At 35.3% G+C, this 27,781-nt stretch overlaps 1 protein-coding gene across 2 annotated transcripts in view; it reads right to left on the bottom strand.

Annotated features, from left to right (window-relative positions):
- LOC131026903 (uncharacterized) overlaps positions 1-27,781 on the bottom strand; it is a 96,021-nt gene that overhangs the window by 14,602 nt on the left and 53,638 nt on the right. For both annotated transcript variants that reach the window (XM_057956915.2, XM_057956916.2), the window contains 3 exons: positions 25,036-25,087; positions 21,424-21,714; positions 19,199-19,309 (listed from right to left, as the gene is read on the bottom strand). In XM_057956915.2, the coding sequence (XP_057812898.2) occupies positions 19,199-19,309; positions 21,424-21,714; positions 25,036-25,087 (454 nt within the window). The remainder of the gene's footprint in view (positions 1-19,198; positions 19,310-21,423; positions 21,715-25,035; positions 25,088-27,781) is intronic.

Here is a 27,781-nt window from a genome sequence, read left to right as displayed (position 1 = left end):
TCTCTTTTTATTTTAGGTGCATTATTCATATAATCATACATAATGGCTGAAATTGGAAGTGCAAGTGCAAGGTATAGTTCAATTGCCCATGCCCGAACTGAAAATAACACCTTTAAAATTGATCAAGATTCACCACTTTGGCATTATCCAACAATGATCAAGCAAGTGTCTGGTGGTGGGGGTTTTGTTTGGAAGTGTAACCATTGTGGCACTGAGTATACCAGCTCATACTATCGAGTGAAAGGCCACCTTTGTTTCATCCCCGGGCGTGTAATAAAATTTTGTAAGGGATCAGATGGCAAGGGGCTGCCAAAAGCTCCAGTTTTGGAATATATTAGAGAACAAGAGGAAGCTGATAGGAGAAGTGGCAAAGCAAAGACTAGTCATCCTCTTGTCCAGTCAAGCTCGAAGACTACGAGGCCTTCTAGTAGTATTGGCTCCACAAGACTAGCCGGATCACATCCTTTCATGCCAAAACCACCAGTTGCTCCACTAGAGAATCAAAATGTTGTGGCTTCACGGAAAAGAGGCCCATTGGATACTGCCTTCAAAAATGAAATGAGAGAAATTGCAGATCAGAACAATGGGCGTTGCATTTATGGCAATGCGCTTCCTTTCAACCTTGTTAGATCACCTTACTTTCGGAACATGGTACATACCCTTTGCAACACACCTTCTGATTATGTTTGTCCAGGGTATGAAAAGGTGAGAACCACCTTATTGGCTCACAGTTGAAAGTCATCAAAGATACATGGCCAGAAACAGGTTTGACCATCGTTTCTGATGGATGGAAAGATTGTAAAAATAGGCCATTGATCAATGTTTTAGCAATGTGCCCTAAAGGGGCAATGTTTTTGAAAGCGGTGGATTGTGAGGGGCAAGTGAAAGATGCAACTTTCATTGCCAATATCCTCATAGAATGCATTGGCATGGTGGGGCCTCAAAATGTTGTCCAAGTCATAACAGACAATGCTAAAAATTGTAGGGCAGCGGGGACTATAGTGGAGGCTACATACGGTCACATCTTTTGGACACCATGTGCAGTCCACTCACTCAATTTAATCATGCAAAAGATTGGCACACAAATTGATTGGGTGAAAAAACTGTACGAGGATGGCAAGGAGATTCAAATGTTTGTGACTAATCATCATACGTCACAAGCCATTTTTAGGACCTTCTCCAAGTTGGAGTTGTTGAAGGTAATTACTAATTTAAATTTTTAATTTTATTTTTTAATTTTTTATAATTGATATATGTTGTGTATTTTTTTATGTCATGTTAGGTAGCTGAAACACGATTTGTATCTCACACGCTTGTCTTAAGATGACTTGTGAAGGTGCGAGAGGCCTTGAGTTCTATGGTCATCAACAGATTGTGGAGTGTATGGAAGCAGGCCCAGACAGAAAGAGCTCTAAAAGTAAGAGCATTGATCCTCGATGAGAAATGGTGGGATACTGTGGAATATGTTTTGAATTTCACTGAGCCCATCATGAGCATGATTAGGTATGCTGATACTGATCGCCCATGTTTGGGTGAGATTTATGATGGCATGGATTGCATGGTGGAGAAAATAAGAGAAGTAATAAAAAAAAAAGTAAATGACCCAACAGAAACATTTTTCAAGGTTGTGCAGAATATTATTGTTGACCGTTGGAACAAGATGACCAATCCCTTACATCTCTTAGCATTTGCTTTGACACCAAAATTTTATAGTCCAGAGATGCTTGCAACACCAAGGAGGGTACCACCATACAGAGATGCAGAGGTTGCTTTTGGCTATAGAGCTGCCTTTAAAAAGATATATCAAGATGAGGAGACAAGAAATGTTGTCATGAAGGAGTTTGGCCAATTTGTATCCACAAAAAATCATGACGTTGTAGCTCTCAATGCTAGATATGGGATGGATGTTGATGAGTGGTGGTATGTACATGGTCAAGGCTTCGTTTACTTGTAGCCTCTTTCAATTAAACTTCTCTCCCAAGTATTTATCTTTTTTATTTTTTATAGTTTTCCAATTCCATTTGATGCTATCATATTTTTATTTTATAATTTATAAATTTCTAATAAAGTTTTAACTTTTAACAAGTTGCAAGTTCTTCTTCAGCTGAGCGGAATTGGAGTACATACTCCTTCATTCACTCAGTCAAACGTAATCGTTTGGGTGCAAAGAGAGTTGAGGATTTGGTCTACGTACACTCCAACCTTCGTTTGTTGTCACATAAGGACCTTGAATATAATGTGGGTGCAACAAGGAATTGGGATCTAGCCCTTGAGTGTGCTGATTTAGATGCTACAGTTGCACAACTTGCCCAAGTCTCTATAGATGAGGGAGCTATGGAACTTGAGAGAAACTTGGCTAGTGGGTGTGACATTCCATTCGATAGGGGTTCAATTGATGCTGGATTTGAACCACTTGATGACCTTGGGCTTGGGTTGGATGGTTCAGATGAAGATGAATATGGAATTTAAATCCCATAGATGGCTTGTAATTTGAATTTTATTGTGTCATGACATATTCACATCTTGAAACTTGAATCAGTTGAAACTTGAAACTTGAATATTATCTTTTTTGCAAATTATGAATATGATATTAGACTTTAGTTATTAGTTTACTGATAACATTTGCAATATATGGATATTTATTGGCATTGGCATTGGCAATTATGGATTTATGATTTATGTATGGAAAGTCAAATTGTATATTTTATTTTTGTATGGATATATATAATATATATGTATATATATAAATTTATAATTAATATATGTATATATGTACGGATGAACCCGTACCCGTACCCAAGAAAGAAAAAAAAATTGCCGAACCCGCGAATCCGAACCCGAACCCGAACCCGAATCCGAACCCGAACCCGTAACTTAGGTTTCTTCCTCAATTGAATTGCTAGTGGGTTGATCTTGTTCTCACCAACAAGCTGTCAACCCCTCACAGCAGGTATTTTCACCTCTCACCAGTTCCCTCTTGCAAAACACTTTTCTTCTTAAAGACATTTTTACTTCTGATAATTATTGGCAAGATTGGCACAGGGTCAGTCAATAGCCAAAACAGGTATTTATGATACTTAGCTAACTAAAGAGACATCAGCTTTATTAGACTCTCCTAGATCTCGTCCTCTGCACATTTCCCCTTGCTTTAAGAGTCATTTTGTCCTAGATTCATCATTTCACAACTTAACCCACCATATATTTTATTTTAGGTCCACGGCAATGACTACACACATTTTTGAAAACTTGAATGCATCTGTAGTATTTGTTGTTAGAATGTTTTTGTCATTGATGTCAAGTTCAGTAATACATACCTATGCAAATTGCATCATCAGACTTGTTCTCTGTTATATCAGACTTTCGAGCATATATCATTAGATTGTTAGCAGTCAGGCATATATCTATCATTAGACTGTTAGCGGCAATATACAAGCATCTCCCTGAAAAATAATTGAATGAACTTGAATAATTGGATTACGAATATACAACGTATATAAAGGAATTAAAAACGGTGTTCTAAAAAGAACAAACCGTTAAACTAAAGCTTTAAAAAGCCTAAAACACTAAATAAAGCTAAAAAATTTAAAACTAAAAAGCAAACTATGTGTTCTTATAAAAGAAGCAATAGTTGACTAAACGAACTAAAAAGCTAAATAAGTCGACAACTAAGATGACGAATTAAAAAGCTAAATAAGTCAACAACTAAGATGACGAACTAAAAAGCTAATGACCATTAATAGAACCACTAAAAAGGTAACTGACTAAAAGAATTAATTATTCTAATAATCCTGAAAAAACCTTCTTGATTTGTCGTCTCCAAATTCACGAGAAAGAGTTATAACTCATATTGTGCAATTCAAAATAATGCGTATGTCTGAAATTGGAACCATAACAGACATTGTATAGTGATTAAAAGAAACGATGATGCCTATCATAACTTTGATCTGTTCTGATTGGAGGATTTGTATATATCAAACATAGAGACACATAGACTCTGGTGGGTACACATGGTGTGTTCATATCTAGTTCCTGAAAACCGACATATTCCTCTGAAAATTCCACGTTCTGCATATTGAATAAATTTTATCATGTAAAGGCATGTAACTGAAGAGTTTAACGATTTATCTTCAATTGGAAGTATATAACCAGTGTATTTGTAGATCTTTCACATCGATGCTTAATGCATTTGGAAATACTGTTATCAGTGCTTGTCATAACCAAATTATTTGGTTGGATCTTCAATTGTAACTGTTCTGACACTTGGCTCTCTTCTAACCATCCACCCGATAGAAGATAGAAGTTTATATATGAAGAATAGTGTGAGGCAATGCATTGTTTTTAAAAGAGAAGTAGATTGATATAACAGTGATGTATCATTTGTAGAGAGTCTGTTGAGAGTTGTCTTCATGCAGACATATATCTCTACAATTGAGGGAGCTGAGTGTATGAAAATTATTGTTGAGTTGTATTAAGACTGATGCAAAGTGCAAGCCTGATGGAGTGGTGAATTGGGATTGCTGAAAAGAGATATTTTATGCAGGCCCAATGGAAGTGCTATGAAACCTGTAGTGAAGCAAAGTATCTGAAGATTGCCGACAGTACTCAGTTGATAAAGGGTTGCTTGCAGATTTGTATATTCTTAAAATTAGTGATTTTTGAATATGTAGTGGGTGCTCAGATCAGGAAGAGTAGGTGCTCTTCAATTAGGGATTTGGTGACTCCTTAGGATTGGTGCTCTTAAACATTATAATCAAATTTATTTGAGAGGCTGGATAAGAACAGTAGATCCTAGCAGCATTTCTGACCGTGGTTTTTCCCATTCTAGGTTTTCCACATATCTTATTGTGTGTTTATATTATTGTTTGTTTGCACTTATCTCAGTTTTGAGTTTGAGTTTCAGTTCCCGAGTTTATAAAGTTCATCAAAAATTTAAACTGTTAAGGATCTAACATATACTCTACTACTGATTTAACATCTCGGGAGCTGGTTGCCTAGGGTTTGAAGCCCAACTTGTGCGTCTTCAGGCGTCTAAATCTTACCTTGTTGTTGGAAGCCTTTTAGGAATGGAAAAAACTGATTTATTGTTGCTGCAATAAGTTTTCTGATTGACCTATGTGGCTGCCACCTTGTGTTTCAGACCTGCAATCAACTGTTTTAGAGCTATTTTCATCAAAGTGCAAAGAGCTTTTTCTGGGTATGCCTAATCAGATATGTAAAGCATTTTGCTAAACTGGGTTACAGCTCTGTAATAAAATTTGGAATTTAATGCTGTATGAGGCTATTTCATGATTTCACTTATTAATGACATTTCTAGTTGATAAGACTTTCTGGGTATTTGATAAATTGAGTTTTGAAGCTATCTTAAGTATATGCGTTGCAAGTTCTTTTAGAATTCAGAAAACAAACAAAAAAACACTATAGTTTGCAGTTTACAGTGTTCCAGCTTTGGGGTGGGACATTACACAATACTATGCATCATAGCAGCATAATCGTTTGGGGAATTAATTGGCAAACCAAAAGTATAAGATTTTTTGAAAAAATCAAAATTACAAAAAAAAGAGAAAATTTGAAGAAAAACAGTCAAAAACTATTTGTTTTGTATTTAAGGGCATTTCCATAGTATAGAGATATTATAAGCAAATAAAACTAAGTTGCCAGTTCGGGTATAGTAATATTTTTGGAGGTTGGGTACGTTTGGGTACATCCATACAAAACACATATAAATATAATAAATATATACATTTTTACAACCTAAAAACAAGAATTAAAAAAATGCAATTATAATAAAATTATTTTATATACAATTTAATAACTTGATATTGTTGGTGTAAATTATGTCTCATAATTACACTTTACTTAAGTTGACTTAGGATAATGCATCTCATAGTAGTTTGCATATGACACATTTAGGGAAGTGTGCATCTAGGGAAGTTGCTTGTAGGAGAAATTCCACCTTTTGTGGTCTTATCTTGTTACATTCCACCTTCAATGGGTGATCCACCTCTTGTGGAATATTTTATTATTTCTCTTACCTACCCGTGTTTCTCATTGAACCACATGTCATGATCATGTGCTCACATATCCATGGCCTTGCCTTTATAAGCAGGCTCATCTTCATTGTATAGTTTATCCAATTGATCCATTTTTGCATCTTGATGAGAAAATAGTTTGTTCTTATCAATCTTTGTCTCTTTTGTGTTGTGTTACCCATTGGGTTCTAAATCTTGGTTATTATTGGCAAATTATTACATGGTATCAAGGCCATTGGGGCTCCGTTGGGTAGTCTTTTTGGAAAGATCTTGGTGCGTTTAATTTTCAAATTTGAGCAACTATGTAATTTGGGAGCGTCCTACACCAAATCCGACATTACCATCGTGTCTGGGAGGCCGTTTCCATAAATTTTGACTATAAATTTGAGTACATTGGGCAAAAGTTAGTTTGGGGGAATCAAGAAAAAAATTCCGCCTACTAGGCAATAAGCTACGGATTTTCAAAAAAAAAAATTAAAAATTTATTTCTGTGAATTTTTATTTAAAACTTCCATTATTTTTAAATTCGTAATTTTTTTTGTTATTCTAAAAGTTTTATGCCCCCTCGTACTGTAAGAGCCAATTTGGAGGCTCCGTATTCTGCAGGGTTGCTACCCATACTCTATCAATTCTACCCGTCTGGCCTGCCAGCTCCACCTACACCCATCTAGCACCGCCTGTCCTTAGCTTCTCCTCTTCGCGTGGGCCTTTGGTCTGTTCCGCCAACGCCCCTTCCTCACCAACCCCACCAACCTCCATTGCCACCTCCTTTGGCCCATGGTCCACCTCCGATCGCCAACACTCCTTTCCGCCAACAACAACAGACTAGCACAAACTGCCACATGGAAACCTTCCATTCGACCGGTAGTCCGCGTCTGCCATGTGGCAGGAGGCCACCGGCTCGCGGCTATACACTGCTACGCATTACACATGTAAACCACTGCTTGGCATTTCATCATTAGCCCATGCAGGCAGATCCTACACAGTAGGCGCCACCTCAAGAGACACGTGGAACTCTCTCATTGGTTTGTACTGTCGAGTCAGCCTGCACGGTCAATAGGCCACAACGGATTTTTGTACTGCCACGCGACCACCCAATCATCATATGGATTTGCCACTTCATCAGCCATGTCACCAGTCATACCTGACACGTCATTCATCTATACGACCACGTTAGCAGACAATCACCCTAACACGTCAGATTTATGTAGGGTCCAATCAATGATTCGTAGTCGTACATTGAATTGTCAGCATGCCTACGACACGTGTCAGCCCAGTCAATTGTTGACATCATCATCTGTATAACTGACGTGAGCATTTCATACAGCCACGCAAGCAGTGATATATTTTGTCATGACGGCCATACGATTGTCAAATTTAACCTAGTGTTTTGCTAACGTCAGCACTTTCTAAAAAAAATTGACCCCTCACCATTGAGCTTTTTGATTTTGCAGTCCAACTTTGAAAGCTCATATCTTAGTATTTTGAAGCTTTTTTCAATGCAATTTTTTTTAGCAATGGTGTGGTTAGCTTTTTCAGAATTTTCAGTTTTTCACAACTATACCTATCTAATCCTCGATTCTACAACTTCTCGAGCTTCGTTCAGGGTCATACGACCTCCTTTTCACATGTTTTCTTTGAAAGTGCATAATTTTTCGTCAACTTTCATGTGGTGCTATCAGTTTGTTGACATGGTGGTCAACACCTCCTTGGAGACTCGTGACATGGCTTAATTGCCTCCCGTGGATCGGGTTAAATGTGGTGTTTGTATTGGGCGTTGACAGTTCGAGCTTTTGGTGCAATAGCAAACGATTCCAACACAATTTTTCACCATTTTGAGTAGAAATTGTACTTTCAGAATTTGGTCTTTTTTAGCTTATTTGGTACTTGTAATTTGCTTGGATCTCTTGCATTATTGGTTTGAGTCTTGTATAGCCTATTTCAAGCAATTGTAATCTTGAAATCAGAAGCCCACTTTGCCCTTGTTTGCAAGTGGCCCATTGTGCATGCACTAAGAATACAGTGTCAAATCATCATTTTTTATTTTTTTATTTAATTTTTTTTTTTGGGGGGGGGTGTATCTTGTGTGATTGTACCTCTCTCTATCTTGTGTTCTTTCATTTTGTTGCTATGGGTTCACCTAAATTTCCACTTTTAACTCCACATAATTATACATCATGGAATATCAAAACATGGAAAAAGGACTCATTCATTACATAAGTGGAACAATAACAGCACCAGTAAATCCTAAAGCTGATCCTAATGCTCAATTGGAATGGCTCACTAAAAATTCTATGGCTCTTGGAACTTTGAGAAAGTATGTATCAAATAACCTCGTTTTTCACATTGATAAATGTACTACAGTTAAAGAGGCTTGGGATGTGTTTGAAAAATTGTATGGTCAAAGTTGATGAGATTAAGGGCTACAAGCTTGATAGTGAACTCGCAACATTGGATCCCAAGGATTTTGATACAATCCAAGACTGTGTCACCAAAGCAACTGAGTTAAGAGCAAAGCTTAAGAATTGTGGCATTAACAAGATGGATGCTCAATTGGTTTACAATTTGTTGGACAAGCTTCCATCAAAGTATGGAGCCTTTGTTTCTAGCTTTCACACAGATCGGTTGACTTCAGGTGCCTCATTCACTCCAACATCATTTGATGCATTCACAAAGATTATACTTGAGCAATCAAAGTTGATCAAGATGGGGATTCTCAAGTCTTCAAAGTCTAAGGCTTTGGTGACTAATCAAGCGAAAGGCAAGAACCAGAAGCAGTCTAAGTCAAAGCCACAACAAGATAGAGCACAATCATCCTCTCCACAACAACGCAATTCTTCATCCTCTTCCAAGTAGGGTAATACACCTAACAAGAGACCTACTTGTTCATATTGCAAGAAATTTGGTCATGATGAGCATCATTGCCACTCAAAGCAGATTGATGAGTTGACAAACATCATTAAGAAGAACAACATCAATTTGTCATCTGCCTACAAGGAGGAAACATCTCCTCCCACTTCCTCGCAGTCAAACAGAAAAGGGCAAGCATCTGTGGCTAAAACAAGTTCTTCACAACAGTGGATACTTGTGTCAGGTGCCTCTCATCATATGGGTTCTACAAAAGAGCAATTTTCATCATTGGAGCCATCTAAGGTACCTCACATTTTCATTGGTGATGATACACAAGTGGAAGTTGAAGGTAAGGGTTCACTTGCCATGGATGATGGAACATTTGAGAATATTCTCTATGTTCCTAACTTGACCACCAACCTTCTCTCTATCTACAAAATCACCCACTATGGAAATGGAAAGAAATTTGAGTTTACGCCTGATTCAGTTGTGGTAAAAGAACTTGAGAATGATGCCTTGGTAGTAGTGGGACAAGTCAATCACAATTCACGACTTTATTCATTCTCCCACTTTGTGCCTCGATCTCCTTCTATGGCCTTGCTCACTTATTCAAATTCAGAAAGTAAGCTATAGCATGAGCAATTTGGTCACCTCAACTACCGCTATCTTCAACAACTGAGCTCAAAAGACATGGTCACATGTCTACCTCAAATCAGTTTTTCAGAAGGTGTATGTTCAAGGTGTCTCATAATTACACTTTAATTAAGTTGACTTAGGATAATGCATCTCATGGTAGTTTGCATATGACACTTAGGGAAGTGTACATCTAGGGAAATTGTTTGTAGGAGAAATTCCACCTTTTGTGGTCTTGTTACATTCCACCTTCGGTGGGTGATCCACCTCTTGTGGAATATTTTATTATTTCTCCTACCTACCCTCACCTACTATTGTTTCTCATTGCGCCACATGTCATGATCATGTGCTCACATATCCATATGGCCTTGCCTTTATAAGCAAACTCATCTTCATTGTATAGTTTATCCAGTTGATCCATTTTTGCATCTTGATGAGAATACAATTTGTTCTTATAAATCTTTGTCTCTTGTGTTGTGTTATCCATTGGGTTCTAGATCTTGGTTATAATTGGCAAATTCTTACAAATATTGTAATAAGAAACAATAAATATAAATTAAAAGATTATATAATATATGTTAATTTGAACTAACAATATAAAATTAATAATTAGTAATTATACTATAAATATAATCTATTATGAACATATATAATAATCATATATTATTAAACGTTTATATTTATTATAAATTAAATTATTAAATTTAGAATATTAAACTATTAATCTATTGAAACGTATATTTAATATTTTAAACATTTATTAATTATATAAATTATAATAATTATATTAATAAATTTAATTATGTATTCTAATTAACAAATAAAAATTTTAAAACCTAAAACTCTTAAAAATAAATCTATTTGAAACAATTAAATTGAATGCTAAAATCAGTCAAATAAATAAAAAAATAAAACTATTGCCCGAAGACATTATATAATAGAATTTACAAGGGGCAACATTGAAAGTGGTAAATGCTCGATGAATGATCGGACCTAGAAAAATGAAAAGAAAAAGGGGAAACCATACTCAAACCTTGTCAAAATCTGCCTGGAAACCCCACGTCGACAATGGATTTCATCAAATACAGCTAGAGACTGTATGAAACTTAGGAACATAGTAATAAAATAGTCTTTGCTGCGTGACCAGAAATACTTCGACTTTTTCTTCTTTCACTTCGATTTTGCCTTCTTTCTCCTCTGCAACAACCCAAACGGTCTATCTCCAATCACGCAACACGACAAATAGCAGATTCACGGCTTATTTGTGCACTTTAGCAGGCATTTTAGGGTTTTCGCAAGTTGTTTAGGGATGCCTGATATATTCGGGATTTATTTCCGATTAGACGCACAACTTTTTCGCAATTAAAATATAGTTAAAATCGTTGACCCAATTTTGACGATACTTTGGGGATAAAATTGAAGCCGGTGACGATTACCAATTAATTGCGTTTGTTCACGATTTTTTCCAAACTTATGCTTCTTTGCTATGCATCGATTTATGCTAGAAAAGTACTTATTGATGTGTTATAGTTTTGTTTGAAACATATGCACCTAGCCTATTGCAGATTTACCTAAACTTAAGTCTTCATCAAGACAAGCTAATAAGATTGTCTCTTTTTCTTAACCTTTGCATTAACTTTCTATAATGCCCCCACTTTGAAATACAATTTAATGATAAATGATAATAATAAAATTAAAATTAAAATATAAAAGAATACAATTAAATATAGTTAAATTTTAATTAAGTTAATGAATGGTCAAAGACATGAAATGAAAAGTTGCGGCTCCCTCAAACATAAGATATAAAAGGGAGAAGAGAACCTCATTTGAGGGGGTAATTTGGGGAATCAGAAATGCAGATCTGAATGTGAAAGGTTGTGTTCATTTCAGAAGGCAGAAATAATGAAGAGTCAAACTCTTTCAAAGGGTGCTAATGGTGGAAAGGGTGTGTCTCTGCCAAAGGGGCATACATAATGAAGAGGTGTGACCTCTCCCTCACATTGGAGGATATAAAAAGGAGAAAGTCTCATTTGACAAGGACATCCAAGGGAGATCAATTTGAATATTTGAAGAATAATTACAATGAGCATTAACAATGGTAGGTAGAAGTTTGGAAGCAAAACTCCTAGCAGAGTCAAAGGGCTGTTCCATTCACGGGGATCTAGGTACAGTGCCCCTAATGGGGTCAAGGGTGAGCAAAACCACACAAACCTTCATTGTGAATGTCATTTTCATAATTCTATTGAATATTTTTTGCAACACCAAGTCCTAATTATTCTGAAACTCGAGAGTAATTTGGAATGAGGCTTAGAAGTTAGATGTCTATTGATAATTTTTTTTGTGAGTGCTTGGGGTTTGGGTGGAGCCCATTGACCATTAGGATTAGGGTTCACAACATGCATTTCAAAAGCACTTTTGATTTATTTTTTTTACTACAATGGGGAACACTTGGAAGTCCCTAAGAAAGATGGGAGACTCCTTGGACTCCCCTCAATGTCTTGAGGACATCTCGAAGTCTTTAAGCCATCCCTAAACAAGGCGGCATCCCAAAAATATTCTCGAGTCTTGAGCGGCAATGGTGGGAAGGTGATGGGACATCCACATCCCAAAGACGTCCCCATCCCCGAAACACGGGGATTTTGTGAGAGGGTTGGCACATCTTCATCGAACAATGCATAACTAGGCACTTACCAAATTTTATGCCTTGGTTTTGGACATGACATTCCCGAGCAATTGGAGCCAATTTGGTTTATAGCAAGAGGGAAACCAAGCTTAAATAGAAATTTCCGTATTATTGATTACATCCTACTCTATGTTATAACTGAGCAGGTATTTAGGTGATCTTTCAGAGGCATGTATAGAGGGCTATGATTCTTTGTATTAGGCCCTATTTGTATGTCAAGACTCGTTACTACAATCTATGGCATTCATGAGGCTCTACAAGATAGAAATGGATTGCTTTTAGATTATGCACAAACTCTTTAACTTTCATAAAGTGTAACTGAAAACCCTATCTTGATGAATTTATTTAGGATATATAGATAAGAAATTGAGGGCTCCTGAAAGAACACTTAGTTTGGGGATTGTTGTTTCTAACATCAATATTCCAAGGGATTGTGAAGACAATAAAAGATGTTCTTTCTTGCTTTTGTGATCTTGCCTAATAAGTGTTAACCCTAATAAGAGCAAAGATCCACAATATTTTATAATATTGTGTCCAAGTTTCAAATTTTATACAAAGCAGTCCAATGGAAATCATAGCAACTTCCACCATATGGGAGCTCAAATTGTAGAACCAACTCTCAACTTGATGCTTGCCTATCAATTACGACGTGTAAGGGATATGTCTCCCTCTTTATCTATTAATTGCAAGCATCATATAGTCATTTCTATCTATCCACTTACTCACAGGGCCCACCAAATTTCAAGCAAAAAGTTTGGAACTCAATGAAGTATAAAAAGCACACAAAAACATTATTTCAGTTCACCCTGATATTCGTACAGAAAGGGCTTAGTTTATTTTTAAATTAAAATATATTCTAAGAATGCATTTTTATTAGATTTTTCAGATTTTTGCATGAGGAAAAAAAAGGAAAGCTTTATCGTTAGTTTGTGAGCATCTTTGTCCTGCAAGTGTTTCCTAGTTCCATCAACCATCCTTTCTATCAGGCAAGAGAGATCCCTCAACCTATGATCCAACCTTCAATCCAAACACCGCAAATGCCTCTTAAAGCCTTAACCCCAATCGAACAACTAGAAATCTCTCAACTTACATTTGGTTTGGGAAAAGAAGCTTATTAGTTGTTGACCCAACTTGAAAGCCCAATGTTATGTGTTGAATCATGACATCATCCCTTAATCTACAAAACACAACTACGACTAGGAGACAAAAATAGAGAATACCAAAGAAGCATAAAACAACAAAAAATCACAATTATACGCAATTAATCATGAATCGGACAAGCAAGGGACTTTTACCCCAAAAAACCATGATTCTTGTTCGAAAATTTTCAACGGTTTTTTCCCTATGCTCCATCAAGTTTCAGGGACAGGGACTGCGGGACATGTTTCCGGTACAAGGGTACTTTTAAACCATTTTTTAGGGGGCAGTGGGGGGCAGTTGTTAATAAAATAGGGTAATTTTTAAATTTATAGAGAAATTTCAAATATACATATCATAACATTGATAAAGCATTCATCATAGACATTGTAGAAGATTAATACATAGCATTAGACTTGAATTGAGATTTCACATGAGAATTGACAAACAAATTAACAAAATTCAAATGCTTTCATTGCCAATGTGCATACATATTATATTAGAAATATAACAAAAATGCCCAAAGGCTCCAAGTTTCAACTATGAAATGACATAAACTGTAAACAATAAACATAGAAGTCCTTAATCAACTGCCTATATTAATGAAATGATAGAACTAAGAAAATATATGGCTGTCCAAAATCAACACATGGTAGGTCTAAGAGTCTAAATCAAAATCAGATCTCGAGTCTGAGTCACTGCTCCTTCTCATGCTGCTCTTCTCCTTTGCAAATGTGAAAATGAATGTCTTTTTCTTATTTTAGTTGTTTTATGCTTAAATTAGGTTTTGGTATTGTTTAATGTGCCTTTTTCCGAATTAAAAAATGTGTTTTTTTAATATGGCCATCCATAACTATTATGGGATGTAGGGGACTGCCAGAAGTCCCCAAGACAGCTAGGAAATGGCATGAAGTCCCCTGGCCATCCCAGGGACTTCTAGCCATCCCCTACATCCCCAGTCACTCCCAAAGGAGTCCCACAAATGTTTCATGAACTCTGCCCGCAAATGATACCGGCACATGGGACGTGTCCCCATGGAGCACAGTTTTTTCACGATTAGTAGCAAATCAGACTGTGATTCTTCAATGGTTTTTCCACGATTAAATCATGTTAAAATAGAAAAAAAAAAATGCAGAAAAATTTGGACCAAAAACGGGAATTAACCGGAGCCTTAAAAGACACTTGTAGAACCCAAAAAAACGCAAACACACCAGTGCAAATCTATTAAAATAGTGCACGATGTTTCTTCAAAATTGTGTTATGTGTGGAAACTAAGGGAAGTCGCAACACAAAGGAAAAACCACCATTCAATATTAAACCACAAAAGCAGCAGCAACAACAAAGTCCGGACGTCGTATGGGGAAAAGATAGGCTTCTCAAAATAAAAATGTCACTTTCCATGGATTGTCTGCATCTGATCCTTGACAAGAGTGATTTTAAATTTGTAGTTTAAGCCTTGCTTGCACTTTGCGTTGCTAATAAGCCCACAATAATCTATGTAATTAGAATTTCAGTTATGCACATTTAATTGAAGGCAACTGAATAATTAGGGAAGATAACTGCAAGGAGACTACTCTTCTTTCTTCAACTCTCTTTCATTATAAAGGATTCAGAATAATCATTTCAAACAGTCGGAAAATCAAATATTCACAATGTTGTAGCAGTTTGGTCTAGACATTCATTATCTTCACGAGTTGAGAGTGGCTCAACTCAAAGCTTTGGCTATTCCAATACGTCGAGAACAAACTTATTCCTTCCAAAGTGATAATAAGCCAAATTAATAGCCTTCTTAAAATGCATGTATTATAAAGATGTTTGTCTATTTTAGTTTAGATTTTGTAAACTGTAAAGGATCATTACAACTCATTTTCCTATTCATTCTCAAACCTAGCAAATAAGATGACTAGATACAAGACCGCTCATACAAAATATCGTCTACAGGCAATCAATTTCAGTTGCATAGATTATTGTTGCTGCTTCTAATTCAAATGACACAACCAAATAAGCTACTTTTTCTATGTGATTGTTTGGCTCACAAGCAGTTACTTCAAATAAGCGTAACATGTTGTATTATCCAACTGCTGGAAATACAAACAATTATGATTTATTGTTTGGTTAAGTTTATCTACAATTTTTGGTTTACAGAGAGTACTTTGCTTCAAATTTGCCATTTCATTAATGTCACACCAAAACGTTGTTACTTCACATAACTAAATCCTGATCTTAATTACTTCACATACTTAGCTAATAGTTGATCTCACATTTAGACAACTATTTAGCTACGAAACCCGGGGACATGTCCCCTACCTGAAAACCCCCGTCCCAGTCCCGGGGACGTTTCGGGGACTTGGGGACAGCCAGGGGACGTCCCCCCCCGTCCCCAAATTGTCAGAATTTTGAGGGGACGTCCCCGGGACGGGGTGACGGCTGGGGACGGCTGGGGACGGATTGGGGACAGCTAGACGTCCCCCACATCTAGAGCTAGAGAAAAATATTAAAAAAAAAAGTCGTATTTTCAATTTTTTTTTAATTTTTCTAACATGGGCCCTCTATATTGAAAAAATTTAAAAAACGACTATCAATTTTTTTATTATTGAATTTGAATAGTTATGAAATCAAAATGCGACTATCTATATTTTATTATTTTTCTAACATGGGCAAAAGGCAACATTAAATTTATTAATTCATATCAAATATTTATAATTTTAAATTAATTCATATTATAAATTTTAAAATTTATAAATAGAAAATAAATTAAATAATAAATATTATACTTTGCTTTTTAGTATTTACTTAGTACTATTTTGATTTCCATATCGCAATTGACAATGAAACAATATGGCAGCAGTGTGGCCTTTGGGCATTTTGTATGTTATTTCTTTAATATCTATTATGATATGCATATTGACAATGTGAATGAATTGAAATTCTGAATTATGAGTGCATATTGAGTATTGAGTCTATTGATAATGTTGTATATTCGATGTTTGCATTCTAAAATATTTTCATAGTATCATACACATGCTATATCCATGTTTTCATATGAATATAATGTATAGATGCATGCTTTATCCATGTTTTCATATCAACATTTAGAATTTTCCTATATATTTTAAATTTTCCCTATTATTTATATAGCCGTCCCCTTTGCCGTCCCCCCCCCTCCCCAAATTTGGCAAAAAAAAATTGCCGTCCCGGAAACTCGTCCCCCCGTCTTGGAAACTTGGGGTAACGTAGCTATTTAGTGACTTCCCTCTTAAAAAGTTAAATGAATATTTGCCTATGTTTGGTCTTTTGTACACTGGAAAGTTCATAACATCAAGATATTGGGCCAAAAAAGTACCCATGGCTTCAAACTTTCTTGTTGCCTTTGATGTCAAACTATACTGTAAATTATTTGAATGAGGTAGCTCTAGCAATGAAAGACTTAATTAAGATGCTTTTGCACATTTGAATCTTGATCATAATGACACATCGGAAAGACTTTGCATGGAAACATTGCACTATTAAAGTAATTATGTAATGTTTCTATAATGGTCATTCAATTAGTTGGTTTAGGATCTTTACCTTTTCGTGTTTAGTTTCTTTGTAGAATGTCTCTTTTCATGTTTCCATTCTCGATCATTTCTGTTATGGAATGATCGTCTGGTAATTTTCTATGTAAGGAGTATTCCTCTCCTTAATTAATTACAACATTTAATCATCATTTCATAGTATTAAAGCTTAGGTTCTTTTTTGGTGAATTTTTCATGAGTATACTGATTTTTTTCCACAAAATAACATGAAAGGGTTTTGACTGATGTTTTCCACTAAAATCAAGGAGTTTCAATTATGTTTACTACTGATGTTGGTCGTGAGTAAAGTTTTTGAACATACTAGGCGTTTTGTACAATTTCCTCCTCAAAAATCGTTGATGGATTTTCTGATTTTTTTCCCAAAAAACCATATAGAGGGTTTTGCACGATTTTCTCTTAAAAAATCATGGTTTCTCTCTTTGTTTTTTGCACAATTTTTTACACAAAAATCATGGGCTATTTCTCTGCTGGAGGGTTTTCTAATTTTTTCCACAAAATCATGAAGGATGTTGTTTTCTAGGTTTTTTGATATTTTTACCAAAAAAATCATGACGGATTTTTTTGTGAGAGTTTTGAGAAGCTGGTCTTGATGTCTTTGGATAAAGGGAGGGATGGCTTTGTTATCTAACATCATATTGGAAGGATTGCAGTAGAAGGATTGTGTTAAACTTGGTCATATCCAGAAATTCTGCAGAACCAGGAAAAGTCTCAGCAGCAGGTTCATATCGCAAAGCATTTGAAGAAGGGGGCAGCCTTCTATGCATTTGTGGCTAAATGACCTGCACATTATGTCAAGTCTTCTATAGGGTAGTTAGCCGAATGACCATTAAAGGAGGGTATTAAAGTAATTATGTAATGTTTCTATAATGGTCATTTAGTTAGTTTATAATGTTTCTATAATGGTCATTCAGTTAGTTAGTTTAGGATCTTTCCCTTTTCGTGTTTAGTTTCTTTTCGATCGTTTCCATTATGCAAAGATCGTCGTGTAATTTTCTATATAAGGAGTATTCCTCTCCTTAATTAATTACAACATTTAATCACCATTTCATGCACATCAATCTTGGGTAGCATTAAGGTTAAATGCGATTGATGTCAAGGTATTTATTGCTTCAAATGGCATTTGCCAAAAAAAGTTGGAAATAACACCACCATTTGCATAAAATGCCCTACAAATGTCACATGTCAGGCAAAACAAGCTCTTCACGCGATTTGTGAGAGTAAGGCAAAAAAAAAGGCACGAATTGGGGTTGCCATAGGTTATAATTCCACACATGCTACAAGGAATCACTTGGATAACAAAGATGATGAACAAGTGTTTTCAAGGAATGTGTGTTAACAATATCTACAACACATGGCCCAAACACAAGTGGAGGAAACATTAATGCTTTCTTCGCATTTCATACTACACAAGGTTCACATACCACTTTGGAGAGTACAAGACGGAGAAGGAATGTCCATGAATAAGCAAATAAGACAATTGCAAATTTTTGCACAATATTAAATTTAATATATAAATTTTAAATATTTAGATTTATAATATTTGATTTAAATTTTTAACTTACTTATATTTGAATATTTAGTCTTTATAATATTTAATTTAATTTGTTTTGGATTTTTTTTTTTTATATTAAAAAATCTATAAATTTGTATTAGTCAAACTTAATCACAATTTCTTTTGGGTTTTTTTGGCCAAATTATATCTGAATTTATTCATGTCAAATTTGAATAGGAACACAAGCCTTGTGACATAGTATATCCCTACTCAGATCATGAAAATAATAGGTCTTACGGTGTGCAAACTTCTCCGGCTGAACAGGAAAGGCATTTAGATTGGATTAAGCATCAAAAAACTCACCCAATTTAGTTTTTGCTATTGATAACCACATAATCTTGTGAAACTGTGGTACAAATTTTATTTTGACGTATAGCAGTATAGGCTATGATAGATATAAGTTCTCATATGGAGGTGCTAGATTTCTAACTAATAATCTCATCCCATAAGCTCCATAAGAAAGTTCTGACAAACTGAACCACTTAAAAGCTTTCATCCTCTGATGAAAATTGATTATATTCATACACCTTCAAAATTTAGAGCACTGCTCATGTATTTGATATAGTCCATTTGTTTATCATTGTAAAAAAAATTGCCATATTGGAAAAGTAATTAAATTTTATCATCCTTAGAGCCATGACAGAAGGTTTTAAAATGCAAGCTTAAGTACATTTCAAAAAGTGGATAGACTTAGTTTGAAAAATAAGATTCATTATCCAAGGATAGTAGTCATTCTTACCCTCACATCAAGTCCATTCAGCCGGCGCCTTTGAATTCTTCCTCGATCACAAATCATATACATTAAGCAACTCAAAGCAGATGCCCAGACACCTTCTTCTTTCTCTTCTATCTGCAAAACAAGGATACAGTGATCATATACTAGATACAAGATGCACACACTATTCAAAGAATGATAGTCACAGCAACAATAGATATAAAAAACTCTACTGGCCCACATAATAGAAAGATATTATCCCAATCTAGCAACAAAAAATGTCAAAGATGTGCATAAGTAATCAGATGATTCTAATTTCGCTCCTGCAGGTATTATACCACATTTTATCCAGCTAAAAGATTATAGTTATAATTGAGTTAACAGAACATAAAGCAGTTGAGTCCAAAACTTTGCTTGCTGATGTGATTACAAATTCACCAGAGTTGGGCAAATTTCTTTTGCCATCCTTTAGGTTACCTTGGACAAACTTTTGAATCTCTCAATGCCCACTGGTGTTATCATATCCTAAAAGACAATATTGGAATTTTATATTGTAATAATGTTTTGCGGCACAATTATTTACTTGCACCAACCCTACTTACTCCCAAAATATTTATTATTTGAAAACTGCATAATTATGACACTCATTTGTTTCAAAATGTTTCTCCTCTTTTCATAATGATTGCTTCCTCCGTAGATAAAATAGAAACTCATTTTCAACATATCCTTTAACATGAGTGGCTGTAGGCCCATCTAAACTTCTGTTAAGGAACTCAAGACTAAGTAGAACTAGCTTAAACCAACTTTTAAAGTAGATCTTTGATTTTATTGATTTCTCAAAAACAACGCTTGAATCTCACCGACTTGAAGCCAGGAAGGACATCTCTACATTCCTTAAGAATTCTCTCAGATTTCCAGATAGGTTTGATTCTTTGATCATAGCATTCATGATTGCTTGCCACAGCCATTCCAGTTGGATGAAAGTGAAAACTTGCAAACAAACAAAATTATATCCTTTAACAAACCAAACGTTCCCACTTCATTATTAGTTCCCTTCAAAATTGTTGGTGCGAATGGGGTATTATAACTAACTAGTTCTCCATCTAGGTCCTATTCAAACCTTATTACTTAAGCTTACTCCAGGCATTTTTTTGTCTCAAATCATAAGATTAAAACACCTCATAATTTTATGTTGTCCTATATCTCACGCTTGCATATAAATACAAGGGTTTCTCATTGTACTCTCAATCCATTCTCATGTGTATTTGCATTATGTCATATAATAGAATTGTTCTCCCATTCTGGGACTCTTTTTGTGCTTTCATTTAAGCACCTTGATCTTGGGAGGCTATCTCCGTAGCCAAATATTGCATGGTGTTGGAGCTTGTGGGATTGCTTCTTGTTAGTCTTTTGAAAGATCTAGATTGCAAATCTTGGTTGCTCTAAAAAATTAAGTAAGCTCTTTTCTCATATCAAATGACGATCTGGAGAATCGAAAAAGTTGATAGAAATACTAGATTTAGGAGGGTAAGAGGTTCCTCTTTATGGCTTTGCATTGCAAATTGCTTTGGAGAATTCCTGGAAATAATATGAGCTTATCATTGAGTTGAGGGTGTTTGAGAAATTTTTTCCTTTTGTTCCATCCAAATTTAACATTGAATGTCATATCTGAAAGGGTTTAAAGTTGGGAGATGGATGTCAAATTTGGTGAGTACCTAATCTTTTGAAGCATTTTGTGTCAAATATGACCCTACCAAATAGCCAAAAAACTTAAACAACAAATGTCTTTTCAACAAAATTAGATAACTTTGCCTAGATTCATCAAAGAATTTTTCTCTCTCTATTGCATAAATCGAACAACCATACAATACCAAAGAATAATTTGCAAAGTGTTGGCACAAGTCATATAGACAATGTAATCTTTTATCCATCAAGTATTAGTTTAATCCATGTTTCATTATCCATTTTCTATGAATTTTGTCCATTGGTCTGCAAAATCTTCTACCTACAAATATATCCTACCTACACAAGGTACCCACAAATGTGCAAAGAAATTAAGGAAAAGCGTGAACAAAAGATAGTCCAACTGGAAGCACAATTGTATTTAAATATTTTTCAGCTCACCTTATTGTTTTCCAAAAGGAAAACAGAAGTATTCTAAATCAAATTTCAAAACAGATTAACCATTTAAAACAAAAAAAAGAATACAAAACTCAACTAAATGGTAAGGGGAAAAATGTATGATATACCTGTACAAGGAAAAGTAGTATCTCACAGAGTATGTTCAAGAGCCAGATTTCAAACTCCCTGACCGCCTGAGGAGTTCCGCCTTCTAGATTGTAGCTCTTTGAGTTCTCCTTTGCTGTCCCAAAAAATTGATTTCCATCAAAAAAACGAGTAGACTGAGAAGATGGTACTTCCACAACGGTAGGTTGTTCTTCCCCACGCATAGGCTTCAATAATTGTGCATGAATACCAAGATTCAAAACTAAATCGAAAGCTCGGGTTCTGACAGTCGATTGGAGGGAACTTAGCATACCCTGAAAATCATTCTCCAATTTAAACATACAATATAGTCCCAGATCAAGTATTTCAAATATTCGCATTCTCCACCAATGATTGATCATCAAGATATATGATACTTCAAAATACAGAAGGCATTGCAAGACCTATTCTCTGATCATTAATATAAATATAAATACATTTATCAGCATTTTCAAATTAGACACCTAGAGTTAGAAAGGGAAGAAAAACGTATTTCAAACGATTTCATTGGGTGAAGATATGGTATTATGGCTCGATAAACTTTCCTTTACAATGAAACTGCAGAAATGACTTAGCATTGTCACCATAAACAGTAATCATAGAGCTATTGTTGAAGTTTAAAAAACTAAATACAACAAGAAGATGAAAAAATCTAAAGATGTTTCATGAAGTTTGCAAGCTTCATGAACTCTTAAGGATTGATATCTTAAGGTCTCTAGACTCCCATATGTTGTCCATGAATCGAACAAAATTATACAAGAACATTCCACTTTCGAATATTAACAGAAAACTGCTTGCAGGAAGGACACTAATTGCCACCAATGACAACTAAAAACCTCAAAATTATTGCAAATTTATCAACGTAGGAAGGAGGATCACATAGATCGGTTAAATATATGTAATCATGATCACTCCTTAGTAACAAAATTGTATTTACTATCTGCAATCCAAGAAGATATGACGTTTTTGAAATCAATGAAATTGACTAAGTATGCTTCTGGAAATAACTGTGTCAGATTTGTTTGAAACAATGGATCACACTGTCTGATAATGAATTACAGAGTGCGATCGAAGACGTTGATGCAAACAAATCTTACACAGTTATTTCCAGAAGCATATGCTCATTCAATCTGTAATCCTGATTATTCCTTAGATATACTTTTTACAATCTAAAACAGGAAGTCAGAAGACAGAAGATAGTGTCACTGAAAGGAAGAGAATACCAAAGCCAAAATAGTAATTAATTTAAGTCTTAATTCAGACCATAGTCATCAACACTTTCTGAAAAACAGCTAAATAAAGGTTTGTTGAATTCTTCAGCAGTCAAACTAATGAGATGCCGCCTACAGTCAAATGTGCTACTGTTTGATGATCTTCCAGCTCAATGCAGTTAGGTACCTAACTAGAGGAGCGCTTTAAATTTTTAGGCCAAGAGTAGTGAGCTCAAAATTTCTATGGTACACATCAGTATGTAATTTCTATTTTTGTGATACTGAGATCAAGCTGACCAAACTTAGACCACAGAAACTAAATTTTCATGGAATCTACCAGTTGCTACTACGAACTTATTGGAAAGACAATGTATTGTCTAAATGTATCAAACCTTAAGCATACAGAACGCAAGTCAACTAGAAACAATACCTATCTTTCTTACACAATAATTGGATAAAAGCCTCTCCTGCATAAATCTCTAGCAGAAGGTCTTGTCCTGATCAATGGATGCAATAAAGAGGCAGAGGAGAAGGCATATTCCTGCCAAAGTAAGTTGTAGAAGGGCTGCCAATATGTTCCAACATTGCCTTGTTTAATGAAGTTGGATGATAAATTGACACTTTCCATGAGTATCCAGGAGTCCATAAAATACTTAATTAAGTACATAATGACCAGGAAAAGCTTCTTTCATCACAGCAGAACAGATTTGCTTGTATAGACCAAACTCAAAAATCCACTGCAATTTGCATGTGAATAATATGCCTATTGAACATCTTAGAAAAGAGAAGGAATTTCCATTCGTGCTGAGTTTGATTCTTTCCAGGCATTCCTGGTTCAAATCAACTCCAATATCATCTATAGATATAAATATTATGACAGCTAATCCTTTAAAAGATCAAAACGTTTGTGCCATCCAAATGGTGGCTTTCTTATATATACACCATGAAAGGTTAGGTGTGTTTCATGTAGGCAATATGATGTAGCTTGTTTCATATTCCATGTATTGTGTTTATTATCGGTCTAAGGTTTGTGGCTATTATCTAACTTTTAATCCCCATCAATTTGCCCTTTGGATTCATTATATTTTCATTCAATTTGGTTGCTATGAGTTAAGATTTCATGCATGCGTTTCATCTCTCAGTTAACAATTTGAGTGGATCTTAATTTTTTGGTAAACATCTGTGCTCTATTTCCTAGATTATTTTTTTCCAAAACAAAGTTCCAGAAATGAACTAAGCGTGGAAAGCCCTTGTGAAACTAAAGACAAATTCGGCAAACATTGCACATTGTGTTAGATTTGAGACATCTTATAAGATTTAAATTGTACATAAGTTGGGTAAGGGATAATAACTGTATTTAAAGACAACTGAATTTAAAGATGGCATAAGTTGAGTAAGGGATAATAATTGTAAATACTTCTGTGCACTAAAAGCAAATTGAGATAGCAGAAATTGTAGAGCTAGGGTGTGGACTCTTTTCAGCATCAACTGTAAGCCGATGGTGCTTTGATTTCTCATAGGGTATCCAAGCATGGCCTGCTCAGATGATAGCTCAGACAACTTCAATAAGATGTCCTTCCAGTCTTCTCCACCACGTGCTTCTGGGGCTCTTGTTCACTGTTCATTACTATTTGTTAGTGCCAAAGTGCTTTGTTTTCTCTTACATACTTTTATTGTTTTGGTTCTAAGGCCCCCTCTCCATAGAACTTTCTATTGTTATCTGCTGTAACCACAAGTCCTATTGACCTACTTTTGGTCATCTGTAGACATTAATATAATTTATTTCCTTCTTTCTTTCTTTCTTTCTTTCTATATGATCAACATTGTTATAGGCCACCACAAGGTTCAGAAACAGCAGTACTCAATATCTTGACTTTGCAAGCTTACATTTAAGGCAGTTGACTAAAACATCCAAGAAAAATGAGTGGACTTAACAAGCTGGAAAAGTGTAATTACAATATATGGAAATTAGATGCCAATTTTGAAATACAAGAAAATTCCAAAACTGATATACCAGACTATGAATCTGTCAAACCACCTAGTTCTGACGCTTAAATGTGAACCATTTTGGTTGATTTCAGCATTCAAATGCAATGAAATGCATCAGATTAGTAGAAAAAATAAAAGCTTGGTTCACACAGGCAGCATCAATTATATATCAGCAAATTACTATCAATTTTGAACACTTTGATTCTTTGATGTGGGAAAGGAAAAACTTTGTATGGGCCCAACTTTGTATGGATTCTGATAAAACAAGTGAAATCAATTAAAAACAAGCACTGCATTCTTCTATAAAGAAAAACATTAGCAATTGAAATTCAACAAAAAACCATAACAATGGCGATAAAAATATTCTAAGCCAGACTGCACAAAAGTAGAAAGTACCTCTAGCATAGAAAGCAGAAGTGGAGCAGCAGTCCGAGAGTCTGCCATGTACCTACAATGCAATTCAATTTCAAATATACTCTGGGAGAATATAGCCATTCAGATGAAGAGAGAAAAAGTAAAACTTGTGATCTTGCGATAAAAGTACATTTGGGTGGAGAAAAAAAATATACTGAAGGCTAAAGGTAGGATTAGCAAACATGAATGACTATTTACTAAAGTTTACTGGTAATTTGTCTGAATCATAAAAACTCTTGTGATGGTAACAACTAAGAAAAACAATGACTGGACATTGCTTATGTCATATAACATGTGCAAAAGTTAGAAACCAGTCCATCATCAACATATAACCGACCAAAAGGAACAAGTACAAGGATAAACCTCACAAACACCCTCCGGTCATAGGAAACTAAAAACCTAAAACATAGCAATCTAAATGCTAGAATAAAATATATTCTTTCAAAGCCCTTCAGAAATCGATCCAAGTGACAATTTACACCTATTCCTAGGAAGAACAGAAAGTTAAAATGATTACGCTAGGGATGTTTCATACAGGATCTAATCATCACAAGTCAACTTTAAGTGTTTTCCAAAGGGAAAGAATATATGATGACCAACCTTTTGATATGCTAACTAGAAAGACTAATTTACAAATAGATTGAATGACTTCCAAGCTTAAAACGTAAGCATATAAAGAATGTCCATTTCCATAGCTTAAGGACAAAATACTAACAGCATGGGCAATGATGTTACATATTCTTTTACTAATCTTTTAAACATGAAGACTGGAAGACTGTCTTCTTGCAATAAAAATAAAAGGATCTCAGCATAAATAATATTATATGTACATTGTATATCAGTTGCAATGCCATACATAAAGATGATGAAAAAGCACAAATCTTTTGGAGAAAAAATCAGCAAACCAAAAGTATGAGCTTTTTTTTCAAAAAATAGGGAAAATCAAATTATCAAAAAACATAGAAAAAGGTTTAAAAAACTAGAGAAAAACCTACTACTTTTTAATTTAAAGGCATTTTAATAGCGGAGAGATGTAGAGATAATATAAAATGAGGACGGGGATCTAGGGTGGTAGCCCCTAGCATGGTGAAGGGATGATGCCCTCAACAAGGTCAAGAGGTAGTGCCTTATAAACCATGCAAACCTTCATGAAGCAAGTTATTTTTTAAAAAAAATTCACTTTAACCAAGCTCCAAGACTCCTCCAATTAATTCTTTGTATTTCACACCTTTAGAGTGCCTTCTCTTGTGTAAACAATCCCTGGATCACCTACACAAAGCTCCCACTCAAACAAAGATCATCACAGTGGTTCCTCCATCTTGAGCTTCAAAAGCTCAAACTTTGAGCTAATCACCTACAGGAATGCTTCAGGGCTTTTGGCTTGCAACTGCAGCCAATTGATCTCTATCCAACAATGGTTCCTTCGGCTTGAGCTTCAAAAGCTCAAAGTTTGTGCCAATGAACTTGGTATTTCCCATCTTTATAGTGCCTACTATATCTCTTGTGCGAAAAATCCTAGGAACACCTACACAAAGTTCCCACTCAAACAATGATCATCACAATAGTTCCTCCTTCTTGAGCTTCAAGAGCCCAAACTTTGCTCTAATGATTTACACGCATGCTAGAGGGCTTCTGTCTTGCAACTATAGCCGATTGATCTCTATCAAACAATAGTTCCTTCCTATTGAGATTCAAAAGCTCGAAGTTTGTGACAATGAACTCCGTATTTCCCATCTTTATAGTGCCTACCCGCTTCTCTTGTGCAAACAATCCCTGGATCACCTACACAAAGCTCCCATTGAAACAAAGATCATCGAAATAGTTCCTCCCTCTTGAGCTGCAAAAGCACAAATTTTGATCTAATTCTCTATAAGCATGATAGAGGGCTTCTCTCTTGCAACTGCAGTTGATTGATCTCTATCCAACAATAAATAAACTGTAAGAAACCCAAAGCTTCAGCTCATAGTCAATCCCTACATGGAACCACTCCATTGAAGGTAGAGGCATTTCGTTCTCAGCTTTTCGTTCTCAGCTTCAGCCTTTCGGGTTTCATCTGTCAAGCATCCATTGGGATTTTTGTCCTACCGGTAGAAATCTGACCACAGCAACAAATCTTAAGAAAGAGAATTTGTCCAAATTCAGAATATCCTCCTTTCTTGTCCTCAGCCCCTCTTTTTATAACCCCAAATAAAACTTTTTGGAAAAATATATTATAAAATCACTTTTAAATAATAATTCTTTTGCTCCATTAAAGTGACATAATATTAATTTACCTTTTGGCCCCCAACTAAAGTCATTTTATAAGCACTTTATTATGACCTTTTATGACTAATTAAAACAATCATCTTTTAAATAACATAAAGTTAGCTTTGACAGCTTAATTTTAAATATTTAATTATTTTTAATTGTTAGGTAGGAAAAGGACATTACATTAGGTATGTGTGTGTGTACATATCTTATAAGTCTAGTGTAATAGAATTTCTTATAGCATTCTTGTATAAGGGAGCCCGTGATAGTTATTTGGGATCTTTGACATGACCATTAAATCCAAGAAATTAAGTTCGACTTTGACATGACCATTAAGGTTAATTTTGACAGTACAGCAAGAGGGAATCCGAGTCCCTTGGGCGCGGGTTGCGTTGCTAGAAATTGTCACGGAAAAATCATAGCTACTACATGTCATTGGCTCGGAATAGGCTCTAACAATGAAGCGGAGGTGAAGGCGGCA

Source organism: Cryptomeria japonica, chromosome 1 (assembly GCF_030272615.1).
Source record: "Cryptomeria japonica chromosome 1, Sugi_1.0, whole genome shotgun sequence".
Classification (NCBI taxonomy): Eukaryota; Viridiplantae; Streptophyta; class Pinopsida; order Cupressales; family Cupressaceae; genus Cryptomeria; species Cryptomeria japonica.
This window is presented reverse-complemented; position numbering and strand designations above follow the sequence as displayed.